The sequence below is a fragment of the Hippocampus guttulatus genome, chromosome 13 (assembly GCF_054856545.1).
Source record: "Hippocampus guttulatus isolate MCC_2025c chromosome 13, RoL_Hgut_1.0, whole genome shotgun sequence".
Lineage (NCBI taxonomy): Eukaryota > Metazoa > Chordata > Actinopteri > Syngnathiformes > Syngnathidae > Hippocampus > Hippocampus guttulatus.
This window is the reverse complement of record NC_141273.1, coordinates 2,786,217-2,806,497: the sequence shown is the minus strand read 5'-3', so window position 1 is coordinate 2,806,497 and position 20,281 is coordinate 2,786,217. Positions and strand designations below refer to the sequence as shown.

Sequence of the window (20,281 nt, the reverse complement as noted above, 5' to 3'; positions counted from 1 at the left end):
AGAAATGGTTTTCTCTTTTGGCAATATTTGGGTTTTATGCCGATGCAAAAGGAAAATCTCCTTCCCCCCCACATACGCACACGCATAAAGAACTGATAACCAAAACGAGAGTCTGCTTGTGTATGTCAAGATTGTCTGCAGCTCTTCAACACACAAAGGAAAGCCATTGGCGTAGATCTACTGTACATGTCACCTACTGTCACTGTGTATTGCTTGTTTTCAGCCATAATTTTCCAAATGCATTAACTGTTAAAAATATGAAAAAGGAAAAAAAACAGCAATCTGTAAATAGCCGTGTTTGTTAATTTAAATAAATCGTAATAAAATAAATTTCCAACTTGTGTTTTGTATTTGGGTTATTTTTTATTTGCATTCACGTATTTTATGCAGGGATGTGCAAAATCTCAGTCCTATATAGCGATTATGCTACAAATGCTGCTCAGGTAAGTGTTCAAGTGCAATGCCTTATCAAATAAACAGAATCTATGGAGGCAACCGTCCTTGCAAATTGATTACTGATTAGCAGAAAGGAAAGCAACCATGGGCGGTCCAGTGGTCAGCGCTTTGACAGTGCAGCTCCGGCCTCCCCGTGTGGAATTTGAATGTTCTCCCCGGGCCTGCGTGAGTTTTCTCCGGGTGATCCGGTTTCCTCCCACATTCCAAAAACATGCATGGCAGGCTGATTGAACACTCTAAAATTGTCCCTAGGTGTGGATGTGAGCGCAGATGGTTGTTTGTCTCTGTGTGCCCTGCGATTGGCTGGCAACCGGTTCAGGGTGTACCCCCCGCCTACTGCCCGAAGACGGCTGGGAGAGGCTGCAGCACCCCTTGTGAGGATAAAGCGGATGGGAAAATGGATGGATGGAAAGCAACCATGATGAGGTCCATCAGTGGTCAAAGTGTAGGACTACAACATCGTTGTTCAACCTTGCTTTTAAGTTCTTGACAAAAATGCTGGGAGGATACTGTTACTTTGCCATTCGTTTTTGTCAACCTGTATCTCAGATTTTAGCGTAATCAAATGAGAATTGACTAAATTAAGGTTCAATCAATAGATTTCATATCTACAAAGAGTATACAGTTGGAAAGGGAGACACATGTACTTTGCTGTATACTGCTAATGTGAATTTTTCAGTTAGCTTATATTTTTCTGACTTTTTTTTCACACGCCCATGTTTGATATTTGAACAGACATTTTTACTTAAAACTCCAAAAGGCTTGTTACTTTTTTCATTCTCCGCACAACATAGAGTGGACTCGGGCGTCTTACTGGCCTGCGAAGAGTTGCTTGGAATTAAGAAAATAAAAGTTACAGTAATTTCAAAATGTTGGTTAATGCATATTGGGTTGCTCTTTACAGAATGTCACTGACAGTAACACCTCAATTTTATTTTTGGAACTAAATATGTTGAATTTTGGACTGTTTAACTTAATAGTGTTGAATCAGTACGTGTACTTTTTTGCTGCACAAATACAGCATCAGTGCGGGTATTTTTGCGAGCTCTGCGAATCAACCATTTTTATAACGCATGACACCTAGAATTACACCAAAATGGTTACCGTGTGTCCTCTTTTGCTTCATGTTCGTGACAGATGAGCGCACAACATTTTATACTGCGGCTGGAGGATCAACAGAAAGTGTTCCTGACTTTCACATGCTTGCTCCAACTTTCCAGTGGGCAGTGCAGGGAATTTACGTCATGAGCTCTCTCAGACGTCACCATGGAAATTTTTGGCCCAGTCTTCATCAGCAATCACAACAGGAGGTACTCCTGTTCTGCACAATCGACCGGTAATTCAATCCAAGACAAGGGTTTGCATTTGCATGTTTTAGATGTACATCTACTATAAAATGTATTTCTGATATTCCGTCACCTCTCCTGTAGTTAAAGACAACCACATGATGTACAGTGTTCAGGTTGACAAATTTAATGTAAATGCATATTTTTCCAAAGCTGGGACAATTGTCAGAAAACGGCAACTCTCAAAATATTGACAATGACACGTTAATATAATCTCATGAATATCCTGTCTTGGATGTTACGTCAAAATCTATTGTGTGTTACTTTAACATGGGGACAGTGCGTTTACTTCCCTCCTTCCTTCATTCTTATAATCGAACATCAATAGGGCTCGTCTAGTGACATCACCTCGTACAGGGGTCGGCAACCCAAAATGTTGAAAGAGCCATATAGGAGAAAAAAAAACAAAAAAACAAATATGTCTGTAGCCGCAAAAAAAAAAAAGTCTGTAGCCGCAAAAAAAAAAAAAAGCCTTCTCTAAAACTTACAATGAAGGAAACACATGCTGTATGTATGTAGGAGACTGAACTGTCTCAGAATTGTTTACGTTCTTCATTCCTTTGTTGTGTGTTCACAAACGCCCCCATAGAATTTATTTGGTGATTTCCTCGCTTGATTTTTTGTTTTGGGGCATTATTTTCGCTTTTCTTAGTGTCAGTGAAGTAATTATGAATTTCCATTTTTCGGAGTCTTTGAATGCCTCTCGAGTTGAACGAGAAGAGAGAAGACACGGAGTCCGACGCAGACGTGTCTGTGTTTGTCGAGACTGTTAAAAGCATAAATAAAGTGTGCGTTTTAAAAAAACAACACCACAGCTCTCCTTTTATGGCGCTGCAATATATATCTATATCTATTTGAGCTGTATTAGCCTACGATCAAAATCTTTTTCCATTTTCAAACATTTTGTATAAAGCTCCTGGGATCCACTAGATGTCGCTAAAGAGCGCCGACCTAGTAGGTTGCTGAAAGAAAACCTCCAAGGGAAAAAACAATTCTCACCTGTTTCGTTATGGTCGGAGAAAGTCCCTCTTTCCCCCAGTCTTACTCTGTAGTTGTATGTCAGTAATGATGATGTCATGACTCACAGCCTTACACATGTCGTAAATGGTCAGCGCTGCTATGGAGACCGCAGTCAAAGCCTCCATCTCGACACCTGTCCTGCCAGTGGTGCGACATGTTGCCGAGACGACCACAGCGTTGCGCTGCTCGTCCAGGTCCAGGGTGACTGAGGTGCTGTCTAAAGGGAGCGGGTGACAGAGCGGGATGAGGGCCGAGGTCTGTTTGGAGCCCATGATGCCGGCCAACTGGGCCACCGCCATGGCGTTGCCTTTAGCCAGCTGGTTTTTCTGCAGCAGCCCAAAGGCAATGGGGCCCAAAAGGACGGTGGCGCGGGCCTTGGCTGCTCGACGTGTTGGGGTTTTATTGCCAACATCTACCATCCTTGCTCGGCCTTGGGCGTCTGTGTGCGTCAGGCGGACTTCTGGGGTACCGTCCGGGTGAGGGCCACCTGGCTCACTCGTAGACAGTGAGATGTGGGGATCTTGGCTGGAAGTGTCGTTGTGATATTGTCTCACGCTGTGTTGCGTACAGATGACTTTGGCCTTCATGAGTAAGTGTCCAGGTAGGTGTCTCAGACGATCATTTGTTTGGGGTTTGTAATTCACAGTGTTGGTGTGATCATGGGGGTAAGTTTGACCGTCCTTGAAGTCATACAAGTGCTGTTCTACTTTGATAAAGGGTTCTGTCTGTTTCTTTACATTGAGATGAGAGCTGCCACTCACTTCGTTTGTTGAGCAGCGGTCATTGTCTGCCCGTGCTGAAGAAGTGCAGTCTCGAAGGCACATAAGGCTTGCGCTATTAACGACTCGTTTTCCACCTGGCTGGCACATAGGAGGAGATATTTTTTGAATACGCTGAGTGACAATGTGGAAACACTTGAGCTTGTTTTTGGAAGAATGTAATTGGGAAGTGCTTCCTGGAACATAAGGAACAATAGAGTGTCATTCAAGGATACCCTTCAATAAAAAGTGTCGACTGGGTTCTACATTAACTGTGGCCCGGGTCTACTACGTGACTGCATTGGGCAAGCCCAAGTTTACTGATGCTGGTCGGACTGGCCAAGTACAAATTATATACTGTATTTTCCACACTAAAAGGCGCACCTAAATGCCTTCTGTTTTCTTAAAAGCTCACAGCGCAACTTAAAATACTATGCGCCTTGTGTATGGTCATTGCGGTAATATGTCAACCCCAAAATGGCTCCTTGCTAGAGACATGCTTACAAGGCAGAGTTCAAACTTCAGGCGATCGGGTTACGCAGTTGAACACGGCAATAGAGCATCGGCAAGAGAGTTCAACGTTAACGAGTTAATGTTATAACTTGCTGTTGGTTAAGTGAACTGTGTCGCTGCTTTATTAAATACCGTAAGTTTAACTGACATCTGATCGGCGCTATATAAATCAGGGTGTAGTGTACTGTAGTGTTCTGTTGGCATTTCCTTGAGCGTAGCTCCATCGATTGGATGCATTGTAGATTGTGTGTTATAATGCCCAATACATGAAAAAAATTACAAAATAGGCCATTCATAGAAGGTGCGCCTCATCATCCAGGGCACCTTTTAGTGTGAAAAATACGGTATACAAAAATGCCGAAATCAACAAATCTTGCTTTTAATATTTAAATTTCAATACAAATTGATCAGTCATCATTGATCTTTTTACAGCAAGGCATACCTTTTGAGGCGCGTCAGGTTAAATCCTTCCCTAAGGAATGGCTTGAACAAGATAATGTATCAAGACCAGAAAATGTTTATACTGCAACAAAAACCCATTATGTGCGCAAAAAGTGACTATACATTAGTCATATTTTATAAAGTCTCAAATAATGCAGGACGAGGGCGCTAAATAGGAAATAATCGTTGAAACACGTCGTTTTGTATCATGAAAATACTGGACGGGTGCTGCTTCAGGCATGGCCACCACAGCATGTCCCATGCTAGCTCAAAGGAGTGTGGGCTTAGTGTGGGACCCTGGCCTACCAAGGTTTCGTGTGCATTACTGCTTGCCTTGGACTCTGGATGATCCAATACAAAAGCGAAAGCAGGAATTCACAAAGAATAAACATAAATGAAATTTTTGACTGACACTGACAAGTCTTAATTTAAAAATGTGTTTCATTATTGTGGTTGCAATTGCAGTGCACTGACACTGCACAAAAATCATACTGAGAGCAGTTTTTAAAAAATATTTTGGGACCACATGAGAGCTAAATCTTGAGAAAAACATCTCAGTGGCGTTTATTATTTTTGTAAAATCAGAATATTTGACCCCGCTCTTGTAGTGGATCTTAATCGATTGTCGAGCTGTACCTAATGTTATGACTGGTAAGTGAGTCATTGATTCAAATGGCCATAACCTGCTAATGGTCAATAGGTTGGAAGGTGTGACCCAATTTTTTTTTGTTCACGACAGACGAGTGTGAGAGTTTGTACGTACAGCAGCAGTATCACCCACCGATGAGGATCATAGGTCTGTTCTTCATTTGGGAGATATTGAACATGCCTGGAAAGCCATCACTCTGTTTGTCAACACTGCGACAAGAGCAGAAATGAAAAGCAAAACCCTTAAAACACAAAATCTTACCTGCGTGTTGTTTCTTCTTCCTGCCCACAGCGGCGCCAATTATTTGCAGCAAGTCTTCATCTGAGGCTCCGGAGCGCAACACATCTCTGAGGGACACTTCAGAGTTACCGAACAAACACACCTGAGGACACAAGGGAGGCGTATTTTAGTGTATGGCAGAAACACATAAAAACACATGCACGCGGTTTTTACCTTGAGGTTGCCGTCTGCGGTGATGCGTAAGCGGTTACACGAGCCACAGAAATGGTCAGACATGGAGGTGATGAAGCCAACCTGTCCTTTAAAGCCTGGCACTTTGAATGTCTGTTGAAACACGCACACTAAAGTTAAATGTAAAGCATCATTGGAAAACAACAGTATACATTTGTTGACAGTTGTTTGATAATTATTCGGAAGAACTTTTTTTTTTTTTTTTACGCATATGGCAGCATGGTATGAGAGTGGTTCAGGATGTCTGCCTCACGGTTTTAAGGTTCAGTGTTTTAATCACAGCATGTGCTTCAAGGTTCAACATGAATGGTGGCGTTGGGCCACAAGCTACTTTTAGGAGGAGAAATACTGCAGGCCACTCGGCTTTAAATAAAATAATGCAAATCATATAAATGGGAAAAGATGTGAAATGATTTCTATAGTCACCCACTTAAAAATGATCATCGTTGGCAGCTTTAGGCCCGATGCTGCGCGGCTCAAAACACAGGTAAAATGTGTTCTCTCGTGGCCGCTTGTTTTCAGTATGACGGGGGAGTCACCTTTTTTAATTACAGTCCGAGTGAGAGGCAAATCAAATGTCAGAGGGTCTTCGTCCATATTTATTATTTCATCTGGGCTGATGGAATTCTCCGCTATCTTTGTTTGTGTCAATGTGCGGAACGAAGCAAGTTTGTCCTCATAATTGGGAGGGAGCTGCTGACACAACGTCGTGCGTGCCCAAATAGGCAGGCTTTTCTGTTTCATGAATCTATAACACCACAACGGCCCACCTTTAAAACCTTTAAAGGTTGTCTTTTTACACTGGCTCAGTTCTTCTTGCCGGAGCCTCCACCTTCGCATCATCGACTCGTCTATGCCAAGATTACGGGCAGCAGCTTGATTTCCTTCTTTAACTGCCAGAGTGATCGCTTTTAGTTTAAAAGCTGCATCATATGCTTTTCGTCTGGTATTCTCCATGTTGATCAGGGTTAGAAGAAAGACTGAAATAAGGAAGTTGTGATTACCGGTAATCATACAATTTCATTGGACCCCTGTGTACTACTCATTCATTTTATTGGTCGACTGTTGCCGGGTAACAAATTTTTTCCCCGCTACGGCAAAAGAGCGGAAGTTGTGATTAGTCATACAATCTCATTGGACCTCAGTGAAAGACTCATTCATTTTATTGGTCCATGTTTTTCCCGCGATGGAAAAAAAAATTAAAAGGCCGCTTAATATTACACGCCACAGTGTTGAAAGTGTGAAAAAAAAGCAGCGGCTTGTAATCCGGAATTTACAGTACCGTACTTATTTTACAAAAAAAAAACTGGCAGGAACAGGATTTTGTGGGGTAAAAAAACAAAACATGACTGGTACACGCTGAAGTAGATAAAGGGGCTTGAATTAGGATTAGTCTCGTGTCTCTAGCTTCGGCTAGCCCGATCGCCACTAGCCTTAGTAAATTCATATCAGTGGCAGTGGGAGCACTGAAAAAAACAAAGAGGGCAGTGATACAAACTGATGCTTTGTCGCCAAATTATTAGGTCCAATAATGCACGGAGAACAACTGTTTGTATATACAGTATATACCTGTATATATATAGAGAGAGAGAAAGAGAGAGAGAGAGAGGGCGGGGTGGTCTCCATACATCGGAAAAATTAACGTTTCTGCTTGGTGAACTGACCATCAGGACGATTTAAATTTGTTGGTCTTTATTCAAAAATATTATCTGCGTTATGTGAACTATAAAGAAATAGATTTTACAACCATACATGTATGGAATGTATTTCTCCTACACATGGAGACTGATGGGAAATGCTGTAGTATTTATACAAACCCAATTCTAATGAATTTGGGACATGAAAAATGGTTTTGTAATTCACTTTGAACTAAACTAAAAAAATGTATCCGCTTATTCATTAATTGAGTGAATAATCTTTGATAAAAATATTGGATTGTGACTGCCGTTTTTTCTTGTTTGTTTTGTCTGTATGCAGAATGAGGGGAAGACCGAGAGAAAATGGAAGGAAGGATGATTATGTCTGTTACTAGTGCTTGTTCTCAATATCAGCTGATTTAGTAGCTGTTTTTTTTTTTTAATTCTTCGATCTCTCCTGTTTTCCAGTCAACCATTCTGATCCATTCACCAGATGGAATTAATTAATTAATCAATCAATCAATCAATCGAAATCATGACTTGAAGATAGACCTTTGCTGTGTCTGAGTGTCCAGTTTGAAGCGATTCCAAGTCGGGCCACTGCTGTCTGATATGATCCAACATCTCCTGGTAGCTCACCATCTTCTTAAAGTTCCATTTGTTGCCTGCCCACAAAAGACACACACAGTGAGTTCTTGTAGGACAATGGTACTACATGCCCTTGTCCACTTGATTTTCAAGAAAAATGAAATAAGACAAGCTCAATATATTTTTTTATTCATATTGATAGCTGCATTTATATCTTCATTTGTTTCACAAAGATAATTTACGCAACTTTAAACTGTATAATTATGGACACTTGAGTTACACTCTCTGAAATACGCATGGGGAAAAAAATAAAACAACATAAAATCACTCGCCATGCGCGTGGCCGGTTTGCTTCGCATAAAAGTCTTTGCAGCATAATCCAAAACTTATAAGAGCCTAATGATTATTTGTAGGCTTTGCCCAAGGTGGACTCGACTTTCCAAATGATTATACAAACAAAGTCAACAAAAACAGCAGTGAGTGTCTTATGACAGTGATAAGACATTTGTCATTACGCCTGCTAGAGTGATGTGGGGGATTCGGTATTGTCTGAGCTATTGATACCTCTGATACTACTATGATTTTTTTTCCCAAACTTGTATAGTGATACTTTTGGAGGCACTGTATTTACAGTATCGTAGCAGAAAGCGATAAAGGTATCGATTAGCAGATTCACACACGCTGCATTGCGGCTTCTCCGTGCAGCAATAATAGTAGATAAAACATTTGCATACTGAAAGTTAGCGCCAAACTCTCTGAGTCTCTGCCAAAATTCATTTGTAGCAGCCCGCCACAGGTAAATGTATATGTGGCAAACACTGCGGCTGTACATTTCTAATTTCACGTAGTCATTGATTAATCGGCAAATTAAGACATTATGTTATGTAGTATGTTATGTTTTATGTTACCTGGCAAGGGACTACAAATGTAAATTAGCTGTACGCTAACTTGGGCTATTTACACAAGTATTGTACCAGTGTTCATTAAATGTGCTTTGTCCCTTTCAAATAAACAAGAAAACTGTGAAAATAAATAAATAAAATGGGCGGCACAGCGATCGACTGGTTAACATGTCCACCTTTCAGTGCAGAGGTCCTGAGTTCGATTCCGCTCGACAGCCTCCCTGTGTGGAGTTTGCATGTTCTCCCCGTGCCTGCATTGGTTTTCTCCGGGTTCTCCAATTTCCGCCCACATTCCAAAAACATGCACGGTAGGCTGATTGAACACTCTAAATTGTCCCAGGGTGTGAGTGTGAGCGCGGATGGGTGATCGTCTGTGTGCCCTGCGATTGGCTGGCAACCAGTTCAGGGTGTACCTCGCCTACTGCATGCCCGCGACGCTTGTGAGGATAAGTGGATCAGAAAATGGATGGGCGGATGGATGAACTAAAATGCAAAAACATCGGGCGATCCAATCTAGCCGTCTACTAACCATCAAATGGCATGTACTCAATGAAGCGCACTTCCAGGGGCTTCTTCTCGGTAAGACCAACAAAATCAAGCAGTTCGTCTTCGTTGAGGCCTCGCATGACCACGCAGTTGACCTACAGCATGTAGCAAACATGAACAGATAGCAGTTAAATAAATGCCCATCCAAAGTTGCCACCCGTCCCATTAATTATGGAAAATTCCTTTGATTGGGAATTAAATGTCGCCTCCTGTATTGAACCAACACCGGACGCGGTTTGTTCCATATTTTCCCAATTGTCTGTCTGCCTGCACGCTGGCAGCCCAGCCCCTTTGGGCTGTGGCTGTTTGTCATGATCGTTGCCTAGTCATGCGCACACTGCACACTGCACACCAGCCCTGATCCAGCACCAAAGAGCTCATGAAGATGTTGAGGAAGAGGATAGCACTTTTTTACATTTTTTTTTCACCTTTTCATTTGCTTTCCCACAAGTGTTGAATTTTATTATAGTTGTCTTTGTTATCGTAAAAGTGCCCCCAGACAGGCTTTGTTACAGCACTCTACAGTATATGCATGGAATTCAGTCTATTCAGCCTTGCACGTTGCAAGCACAAAAAAATGTTCTTCCTCTTAAAGTAAAGGTGTTGTTGTTACATTTACACCACCTTATAGGCAATTTAATTTAAATATTGTCCTCTTTTCAGTAAAAGCGTCCCCAGACAAGCTTTGTTTAATTTACAGCACACTATATGTATACAATAGAGTAAGGCAGGTCTATTTGCTCAAGTTCAGGCTATTAAGTGTTTCATAATTGTTAAGTGTTAAAGTTCACATTTTTGTTTTACAGCACTTTTTAATAGTTTATAATGTTTCAATTCAGGTCAAAATTTGAATATCGAAGATATCTATGATTTTAAGTTCATATTTTGATATTTCGTTCGGGGGGGCTCACCAGTCGTGAACCTCACCATTTCCCTGTCTCTCTTTTTTTTTTTTTTGCCATGTTTTCTCTATTCCAGCTGTCCCCTCTCACACTTTTGTATTTTTAAAAGAAGAAGAAGAAAAAAAAGAGACGAACAGATACCTTTACTGGGTCGTAGCCCATTTCAATGGCCTTATCAATTCCTTCCATGACCTTGTGGAACCCTGTGAAAAACAATGGTCAAGTTGAATGGGTGATAAATCTAATATCTGGTAAGACGTTTATTCTTATTTTAGCTTCTCTGAGTCTCATTGTGCTCGTAACTCAGTCTGATAACTTTTCAGTGATTGTAAAAACGGAAGCAAAATGGTTGAGGCGGTTGCATTTTCCACAAGACAGAACTTTCGCTCTTCCTTATTTCACCCTCTCCGTCACTCCATCTGTGCATTCCATCCGTACGCCCACGCCGCAGAGCTGAGCCCGCTGTCATTTTGCCGCCTCAAAGTGAGACTGATCCACATCAGTTAGACGCTGCTTTTAGACCAGAGGTGGGCAAACTACGGCCCGCTGGTCCTTTTAATTCGGCCCGCCGAAGGCCGGTCCACAATTAAGGTTCGATGTGAATGATTGCATTCATTTCAATTGGACTTGTAATGACAGGCATTTCACCGCCAGGTGGTGCATTGACTTGAAGTCGCAGAACACGGGGGGGGGGGGGGGGGGGATCTTTTCGACCACCTAGGACCTCTGTATCGCTCTCCTTCTACTGGTCTGATGACAACCCATCTGCAGAAATGCACAGGCTAAAATAGGTCATCAACAACACTGTCGTCATTTTAAAAAAGTATATTAATACAGTACTTTCATGCTTTTGTTCTGTTGATGTTTGATATGGACTGTCAACAAATGCAGTTTATTTTTTTTAATGTACCATAGCTCGTGCTGACCTGGCCCTTCTGTCAAATTTTAAAAGTCAATGCGCCCCCCGAGCCAAAATGTTTGGCCACCCCTGTTTTAGACGCACAGATAGGATTTCAACTGTCAGCTAGCCTAGCCCTAGCCAAAATGTGAAAAAAGTAGCAGGGAGTCACTGCGCAGGGTGCCCCATCGAATCTTTTTATACCTCACCATTCCTACATTTGATCTTAAAGTTCAAGCAAAACTTCATACCTTTTCGCCTGACAATGAACTCAAACTTGGCAGGTACCAGTGAATCCAAACTGATGTTGATCAGGTCGAGGCCCGCATCTTTGAGTAGAGGCAACAGTTTAGCCAGGTTCATGCCATTTGTTGTCACCGCGATGGTCTTCAGACCCTCCAATTTTCTCAATTCAGCTGCGGAGGCAAGAGAAACAAAAACGTAGGGAGAAGGAGGGGTGAGGGAATTGCATCATTCATTAAACAATCCACTCAGAGCATTCACATTTACCTAACGAACTGGTACGACAGCATTGACAATGCGAGCGTCCATCTTACACAAATTTGACATAGTTTTTTTTTTACCCGAACCATAAAGACCGGGACTAAAAATAGAATGCAAAACAAAACATATTCATATATTTCTTGTACTATATAATTTGGATTTAACAGTGATGCACGATTCTACACGTTACAGCAAGCTAGATTCAAGACTGTAATTCTATTTGATATTACATTTAAAATCAACTTCACGATGTTCCCGCTGTCCCGTGTTGTTCACAGTTGTAGTACATAAATGATGAGCTACTCTTCAGAGTTACAACTAAAACCACATCACTGTGTTTTGGTTCCACTGTCAGTATTACCACAGGAGTCCATCCATCCATATGCCAATCCACTTATCCTCACGAGTGTTGCGGACATGCCAGAGTGAGCCTATCCCAACTGTCTTCGCGCAGTATGCGGGGTACACACATCTCATCCTCTATAGTTTTTTTTTTTTTTAATATATGTTATCCAGGCAATGTTTATATTTCATTTATTTGACTTTTCGTACTTTTGTGCCTGTTGAGAGTCTTTATTATTTTAATCTGTTTAAGAATGTGTTACTAAATAGGGCCGGGTATCAATTCAGATTTCCCAAATCAGACGTTGTCGTCTTTGTGCTTTTTAAAACCCCAAACCTTCCAGACATCCGTCTTCAAGCTTGTTGGTCTGATTTCATTGCTTCCGCCATCTTGATGTATTTATGATTTTTATGAATCGATATCTGGCTATGGCAGGGAAAATCGATTCGATGTGATTCATCGATTTGTTTCAACTCAGTCCTATTACTAAAACCAGGTAATTTTGTTTTTTTAAGTTATCTTTTGGACGAAATGGTTGCTGCATTGCGCCAGCAAGGGTTTTGTATTTATTCTCTTGAAAAAAGTCTGTAAAATCTTTTTTTTTTCTCCAAATCATCTTACCAATACCACTCACCATGATTAAGATGAAAAATGTACAGCTAATCCATGTGATGGGTATCAGCAGTGATTAGCAGATATCATTCATGGATGATGAGATGGGATAACCGGCAGCAAAAAAACGCTGACTAGAGTACCCTATATTCTCAACCTGCTTAATGTGACACTAATACACTGTGGCACTACATCCCCTTGAATAAACTCAAATTGAAATAAAAATAAAAACTCTTCCGCAGGATTATTTTTTTTTCACCTTTAGTGTTTCACTCATCTGGCTAATTTATGGTTCAACCAATGATTGTGATCCTCGTGGCTTCCACTAAATCTTGTCGCTAAATTGGTCTGCGATACATTGGACAAGGTAGATGCGACTAATCAGTTCCCCTTGCGGCCCCCGAGCCAAAATGTTTGCCCACCCCTTCATGCCCATCGCCCATCTCTTCATGGAAGGAATCATTTGGTCTGTGAAGTCACACGGGAAAGGGCCTGCAACAGCATCAATTTCTCAATATGTGTTACCGATGATATCCAGCACATCAGGTCTGATGAGCGGCTCTCCTCCAGTGAGACGAATCTTGTCCACGCCTTCTTTGACAAAGAGGCGGGCGAGGGTCAGTACTTCTGTCGTGGACAGCAGCTGGCCTCGTGGTGTAAGCTTCACACCCTCCTCTGGCATACAGTACTGACCTGAAAATGACCAGAACAAACAGAAACAAGCCTTTGAAAGCTTCTATACAGTTGTAAGGCAGAGGTGGGCAACGCCCGTCTTTGAGGACCGCTGTCCCGCCTGTTTTAGATGTCTCCAACTGTTGGAGGAGCGAGACAGATAAAAAAGGCAGGACACCGGCAAGGGCCAAACTGAGCCAATGCGGCCCCATCGGCAAGACTCTTCTATGGCGTCCCCACTCTCTGTTATTATACATACACAAAGCAGATCATTTTATACACACACAAAAATAAAATAAAATGATAAATATTGTTAATCATACATGTACAATTGTATACACACACACACGCACACAATTTTTTTTTCTTTCCAGGTGCATATTAGATTGTATACTTGAACGTCAGTGTAATGTTGATTTACACTCACAAAGTTGTCCGAAAGCCCCTGCATTGATTTCCTGGCTGTGTGCTTACGGTCATTGTCCTGCTGAAGGATGAACCGTCACCACAGCCTGAGGTCAGGAGCACACTGGAGCAGGTTTTCATCCAGGATGTTACTATACAATGCGGCATTCATCTTTTACTCAATCCTGACAAGTCTCCCAGCTCCTGCCACTGACCAAGGACCCCACAGCATGATGCCACCACCATGCCAAATATATCTGACGTTCACGCCAAAGAGTTCAATTTTTGACACATCAGACCAGGAAATTTTGTCTAATTTGGTCTGAAATTTCTTCATGTACCTTTTTCGAAATTCCACGTGGGCTGCCTGATGCCTTTTTATAAAGCAATGGCTTCTGTATAGCTACTCTATAATACAAGCCTGATTGGTAGATAGTTGCAGGGTTGGTTGTTCTCCTCTTTCCATAGAAAAAGGCTGGCGATGGAACTCAGACAGTGACCTCCTTGACTAAGGCGCCTTTTCCGGGAACGCTCAAGAGATGGGTGGCCAGTTCCAGCCGGATTTATTCTATACACTTGATTGGATCCGTGGCTTGAGATAATAGTTTCTCAGAGGTCTTGCACAGTCACCTCCTTCCACTTTATGCTTGGTTTGCCCTCTGACATGCATTGTCCGCTGTGGGGCAGTTAACAGAGGTGTGTGCCTTTCCAAATGTCCAATGGACTGAATTTACAGCAGCTAGACTCCAGCAGCTTCGGGGCAAAGGCTGAGAATTCTGATGACAAAGGGATTTTTTTCCTTTTTTTGGGGGGAAATTTATTTTCAAAAACTTCAAAGACAAACATTTATTTCACATTGTCATTATGAGCTGCGGAGGCACCGCCGGTGGTCCAGTGTTAGCTTTCACATTGTCATTATGAGCTGCGGCGGCACCGCCGGTGGTCCAGTGGTTAGCGCAGGGGTGGGCAAACTACGGCCCGCGGGCCAAATCCGGCCCGTTGGTCTTTTTAATCCGGCCCGCCGAAGGTTGGTACACAATTAAGGTTCGATGTCGACGACTGCATTCATTTCGTTTGGACTTGTAATGACAGGCATTTCAACGCCAGGTGGCACAGTTACTTGAAGTTGCAGAGCATAGGGAGGAAGGGGGAGACGAGACGGAAGCCCGCAGTAGCGCCAAGCCAAGCAAATTCCGTTCGATACGACGGAATAATGTCTGAAAACGTGCCAAAAAATGCAAAATACTGCTTTTTAAATAAAGAAATCCAATTAATATTCTGTCGAATTTAGTTCACCCCTTTGATCCGGCTCTCCATAATATTTTCCGGTTCTCAAGTGGCCCTATGCAAAAAATAATTGCCCACCCCTGGGTTAGCGCCTTGACCTCACAGTGCAGAGGTGCAGGGTGCAATTCCGGCTCCGGCCTCCCTGTCGTGGAGTATGCATGTTCTCCGGGTACTCCTGTTTCCTCCCTCATTCCAAAAACATGCATGGCAGGTTAATGGAACACTCTTAGGAATTTCTCCATTGTGAGACTAATAAAGGTTTTCTTATCTTATCTTAAATTGTCCCTAGGTGTGAGTGTGAGCGCGGATAGTTGTTCGTCTTTGTGTGCCCTGCGATTGGCTGGCAACCGGTTCAGGGTGTCCCCCGCCTACTGCCCGAAGACGGCTGGGATAGGCTCCAGCACCCCCCGCAGCCCTTGTGAGGTTAAAGCGGATCGGAAAATAGATGAATGAATTATGTGCAGAATTTTAGAAAAAAAAACTATGAAATCAATTTTGAAATAAGGTTGTCACAATTTTTGGGGGGAAAAAAATGAAAGGTACTGGAAATACTTTCTGGATGTGCTGTATTTGAACAGGAAAAAGTGGATTAAGTCAACTTTAAAAGAATATTTTTTTTACTTCAATTTTTTGTTTTAAAAAAAAACAACTTTTTTTTTAATCAGCCAACTCAGATTTTCATTTGTTACATTACAGTAATCCCTCGTTTATCGCGGTTAATGGAGACCAAAACCACCCGCGATAAACGAAAATCCGCGAAGTAGCGAAAATTTTAAGTCCGCAAAAAGTCGGCGAGAAGCTGCAAAACAACAGCGAGTCACATAGAGCAACATATACAGTACTGTACTCCATGTATATGAAAAAAAAATCATTTTTTAAATATTTTTTATGAATATGGTTGAAAAAATCCGCGATGCACTGAAGCCGCGATAAACGAACCGCGAAATAGCGAGGGATCACTGTATAATACAAGCAATACACATATGACCTTGCAGACACTGTGACTGTAAACTATGCTTCTGTTAGTTGGAATGCTAAATTGATGGTAGCAAATCCACTCAAATCACAACCATTAGAATCGAGGTAACTATCCGGAACCGACAATTGTTGATGCTGCAACATATAACAATTTTTAAATTGTTTTTTTCTAACTTGGATTATCAAGTGGAGCAGGTTGGCATTTGCAGCCACTCTTGACAAATGTACCGGTTTTCGTTTGAGTTGGCAGCACTTAGTGTTCCAAATTCTCACATGATTACCTCGCAATACTGGTCTGCTCCATGCTAATGGATAATTATGTAATGACGAGATAGGCAATGCTTTTACATGAAGACATGTTTAACGAGAATTTATCCCAAGTGTGACTTCTGAAGTGGATTAAATAGTTTTTATTGGGCTTGATGTGAGTCATCATTTGAAGTCAATGATGACTGCAGTGGCAACCTGTCTTGACGTGGTTGAATGCAACTTTGCACCATTACAAATGCCACAACGTTTCATGTACGATACTTATAACTCACAAGTTGTGTGACCAAACAAATGACAAAGATCACAATTACTCCTCTCGAAGCTGAACATTCAAAATATGTTGTCGCGTTTGCTAAATTGTTTTCCATTCACTGCTGAAAAGACTTGTGAGCCCAAATGGCCTGTAGATGGCAGCTTTAAAGCGACTGCACATTGGCACTTATATAATTGGTCTGTGTGTAAAAATTATGTCAGCACTAAAATTTACCTCAGTAGAAAAACTATCGTGATTTAAAGTTATTTTTTTGTTTTGTTTTAATGGCCCCAAATCTGGAGGAGACTGCTTGATTGGCACATCAGCTACATCAGTGAAGGAGGCAAGAATTGTAATATTGTTTCCTGGCTTGGTTTGTCACGTTCGGTTACCACCTTGTACTTTAAAACGGTGAACCGTCGCCACCAAAATTCATATGCGCACTCCACTTCAACGAGTGAAAATATAAACGTGATCGGAACAGATTTTTGGATTTTATTGACATTAAATGCTAGTTCCTATAAGAAAAAAAAAAAAAGATTCCTTCACCTCAACAAAATCGAAAAATATTGTGCTGATCGTTTTGTTGTTTTTACAGGCTGAAGTGGACAAAAGTATCAATGTGCATATGAATTTTGGCCGGGCGGACAGACATTGACATTTTAAGTCCAAGGCGAAGAAACTCCCCAGACCTTAACCTTATTAAGATCAATTCTCAAAAGGAAGGGCGAACAAACAGAAACTCACAAAGTCTGACAAACTCCAAGCATCGATTATGCAAGAATGGGTTACCTACCATCAGTCAGGATGTGGCCCAGAAATTAATTGACAGCCTGCCAGGGCGAATTGGGGAGGTCTTGAAAAAGAAGGGTCAGCACTGCAAATATTGACTCTTTGCATAAACTTAATGTAATTGTCTATAAAAAATCATTTTAACATTTATGAAATACTTGTAATTATATTTCAGTTTATCATTGTAACACGTTACAAAAAGATCTAAAAACATTGAAGCTACAAACTTTGTGAAAACCAATATTTGCGTCATTCACAGAACTTTTGGCTATGACTGTGTAGTGCTGACTAGAAAGGGGTGTTTTGAGAGTAGATAGTTATTTCCTGATTTGTCAAAAAAATTGATCAAATTTGATGGAAGGCAGTATTCATTTTCCTGATTAAAAAAAAAACAAAATAAAATAACATAAATTGAGCTTGTTAGTGAAAAATGGACAATCCTGGCCGGATGATCCCTTTAACCGATATGGCAGGTAGACTTACAGCGCAGGTTGCATTTCTCAGTCAGGGAGATGCGTAAGTAATTGTGTCTGCGGCCAAAGTTGTCCGTCAAGAACGATGAAAAGGGAATGTTGTCCTCCCTAAGCTTCTCCTGGTGAAGAGTCAGATAACGGGGTCAGTCCTAGTAACTATAGTGATAATAAATTACTTTTCTATGGTTAATCCACCCTTAAACCCATTCTTTTTCAACGGTTATATCCATAGTTTGTGTCCCTGCACAGGCTTGGGAATATAACAAACGCTGTGTTGTAATCAACCGCATAGTATTTCAATTACGTTTGGCTTAATTCATATCTACAGCGAAAAAATAAAAATAAAAATAAAACTGAAAACACCGCGGGTGCTTTCTGAAACTGAAATAGTCCATTGCATTTATGACAGCCGGCTGACCTAAAAAACGGGCTAATCACTTAGAATCGGCAAGCAAGCTTCCCAAGGGAGTCACATTGCAGTAGTGCATGGTCTCATGGAATGATTATGACCTTCGTGCCAGTAGTTATGCTGTTCTGCTCTCTGTGTGAAGGCGAAAACAAGACTTAAGTGTTTGGTGACACGCGTTATACTACTACATCACAGGACTTTAGCCTGACTTGTGACAACAATTACTCTTTTTGTTCACTAATCCACACTATGATGTCAATTCAAACTGTTAGCCTGCACCTCAAGTAAAACAGAAAGACACTTCCATCAACTAATTCTACTTTGAATAGTTTCATAATATGGAGGGCGGCTGGTTAATCAACACCATGTTAGCTTCGGTTGCAAGTTTGTAATTGCTGAGGCCATGATTTTTTTTTTCTCCTCAAAAGGAGAATGCTTGGTTTGTTCAGGATGAGTGAAGTACATTTGGCATGCTGTTTTTGCCTATCCTAAAACCTTTTTGGCTACAAAATATGATCCTACTGCAAGAAAGCCTTGACATAATCATGAAACAGAAAATCAATAAAGACAGTAATAATATCTGAGCACAGCTGAATCTCTCGGAAGCAAATTTCCATGGGTTGCTATGATACACGATAATATAACACTTATCAGCATCACCGACATTTATCATTTGTTTTGTTATTTCAGAACAGTGGCAATAACTTCACATTTTTTGTTGACGATCTCATATATTTGATTGCAAGACTGGTAACTTGTATTTAAAAGCAATGTCAAATGTATTTAAAAACAATGTCTTATTGTATTTAAAGCAACTTAAGTACAGATTGCAAAGACACATATAAGTGCTTGTTCTTTTTCTGTTATCGATTAATAACTTAACTTGTCACAAATTTCGACGTATTTATTAAGTTATGTAATTAGCCTTACCTAGTGTTATACCGGTTTAATACATTGTCCCACATGTCTCAAACGTTCCCGGTACATTTACATTCCAGAAATGATCACATTATTTATAATAAATAATAATATTACCTGTCTTGTCAAAGTTTTCGCAGATGTCTTAAAGTCGGAAGAAGCTAAAGTGGAATCCCCAAATTCAAGTCGGTTCTTGTGAGTCGCACTCGAGAAAGGTCGAACTCCACTCATGCACTGAACCAAGAGTTTTCCGACATGTCGCACGCTCCTGTGTGTGTCGAGTAAGCCAAAGCTCAGGTTAGTAGCCATGGCGCTATTTTTCTGCTGCACTCATGTGTTCACAAAACTCGACAGATAACGTTTCAGCGAGATAAACACGCCAGTGAACTCAGACGGAAAAGCAAATGTCAATATCTTGGGGAGCCAATGGAGCCACGAGGCGTCATATGACATTGCACTCTGGGAAATGAAGTCCAACGTGCAGTAACCCTTCACTACACACTGCAGCACAGCATTTGTTTGACTTTAGAATGAACTGCCACAAAAAAAAACTTAAATTAACCACCACAAATCTATTTATATTTTTAGTGTCTGAAGGATATGTTCATATTTGACATTACTGTTTTATCTATCGGTGAATCTACAGCTAACCTGTTGAAACAATTTCTCGACCATTTGGTTCGACTTGTTTCTGGATGTGATATGGGCATATAGAAAGGGGTTTGCCTATGAATCTCAACAAGGCAGGATTTTTTTGGACCGAATGTGTTTCTATAAGCAGAAGTAAATATGCTTGGTCAGAGGCCAGAGGGCCTTAGAATGATAACTAAGGCATTGAGAAGGCCGTATTTGTGTCCTGCGATTCCCTTGTCAGCCAAGGAAGAGGCTCCAGCACACCCGAGGGTAAGGGGTGTCGAAAATGGATGGATGGGTGGATTATGGTTTGTTTCGGGAGAAAGAATAAAAAACTAAGATAGGAGTTCACGCTTATGTCCACTAGATGACAGTAGAACCATTTGTTTTTCAGCATTTACAGGCAGATCGTGTCAATAGACATTACACTTGCAAAATACAGGTATTCACAGTTCAGTTGTACTATATATATAGTTTATCAGATTGAGAAAGAGTACCCAACGAAGTTTCCAGTTAGTGTTGATTGACAAAAATCATCAGTGAGTGAAACGAGGTTTAATCTATTTTGTGCAATGAAACACTTTATAAATAAAATAAAAACACTT

General features: G+C 41.1%; 1 protein-coding gene across 3 annotated transcripts; it reads right to left on the bottom strand.

Annotated features, from left to right (window-relative positions):
• Nucleotides 1-1,906: 1,906 nt before the first annotated feature.
• mocs1 (molybdenum cofactor synthesis 1) lies at nt 1,907-19,418 on the bottom strand. Of its 3 annotated transcripts, XM_086126793.1 has the most exons (12): nt 19,161-19,418; nt 17,727-17,835; nt 13,112-13,279; nt 11,379-11,543; nt 10,371-10,432; nt 9,311-9,422; nt 7,844-7,956; nt 5,637-5,747; nt 5,445-5,565; nt 5,316-5,363; nt 2,802-3,777; nt 1,907-2,568 (listed from the first exon to the last, which is right to left on the bottom strand). In XM_086126793.1, exons 1-11 carry the CDS (start codon nt 19,350-19,352, stop codon nt 2,810-2,812), a joined length of 2,169 nt encoding a protein of 722 aa, XP_085982919.1. In that variant the 5' UTR covers nt 19,353-19,418; the 3' UTR covers nt 1,907-2,568; nt 2,802-2,809. The 3 variants fall into 3 exon arrangements, with proteins under 3 accessions (XP_085982919.1, XP_085982918.1, XP_085982920.1); XM_086126792.1 differs by having other exon boundaries at nt 1,907-3,777; XM_086126794.1 differs by lacking the exon at nt 1,907-2,568 and having other exon boundaries at nt 3,628-3,777; nt 5,298-5,363.
• Between the last annotated feature and the right edge of the window lie 863 nt (nt 19,419-20,281).

Bases quoted from the DNA above. Each gene is read 5' to 3' on its own strand.
- mocs1 (XM_086126792.1), bottom strand. From the start codon at position 19,352: ATGGCTACTAACCTGAGCTTTGGCTTACTCGACACACACAGGAGCGTG. The intron at 13,280-17,726 runs GTAAGTCTACCT...GGTCATTTTCAG, and splicing joins TGAGAAATGCAACCTGCGCT to GTCAGTACTGTATGCCAGAG. The intron at 5,748-7,843 runs GTCTATCTTCAA...GTGTTTCAACAG, and splicing joins GACACTCAGACACAGCAAAG to ACATTCAAAGTGCCAGGCTT.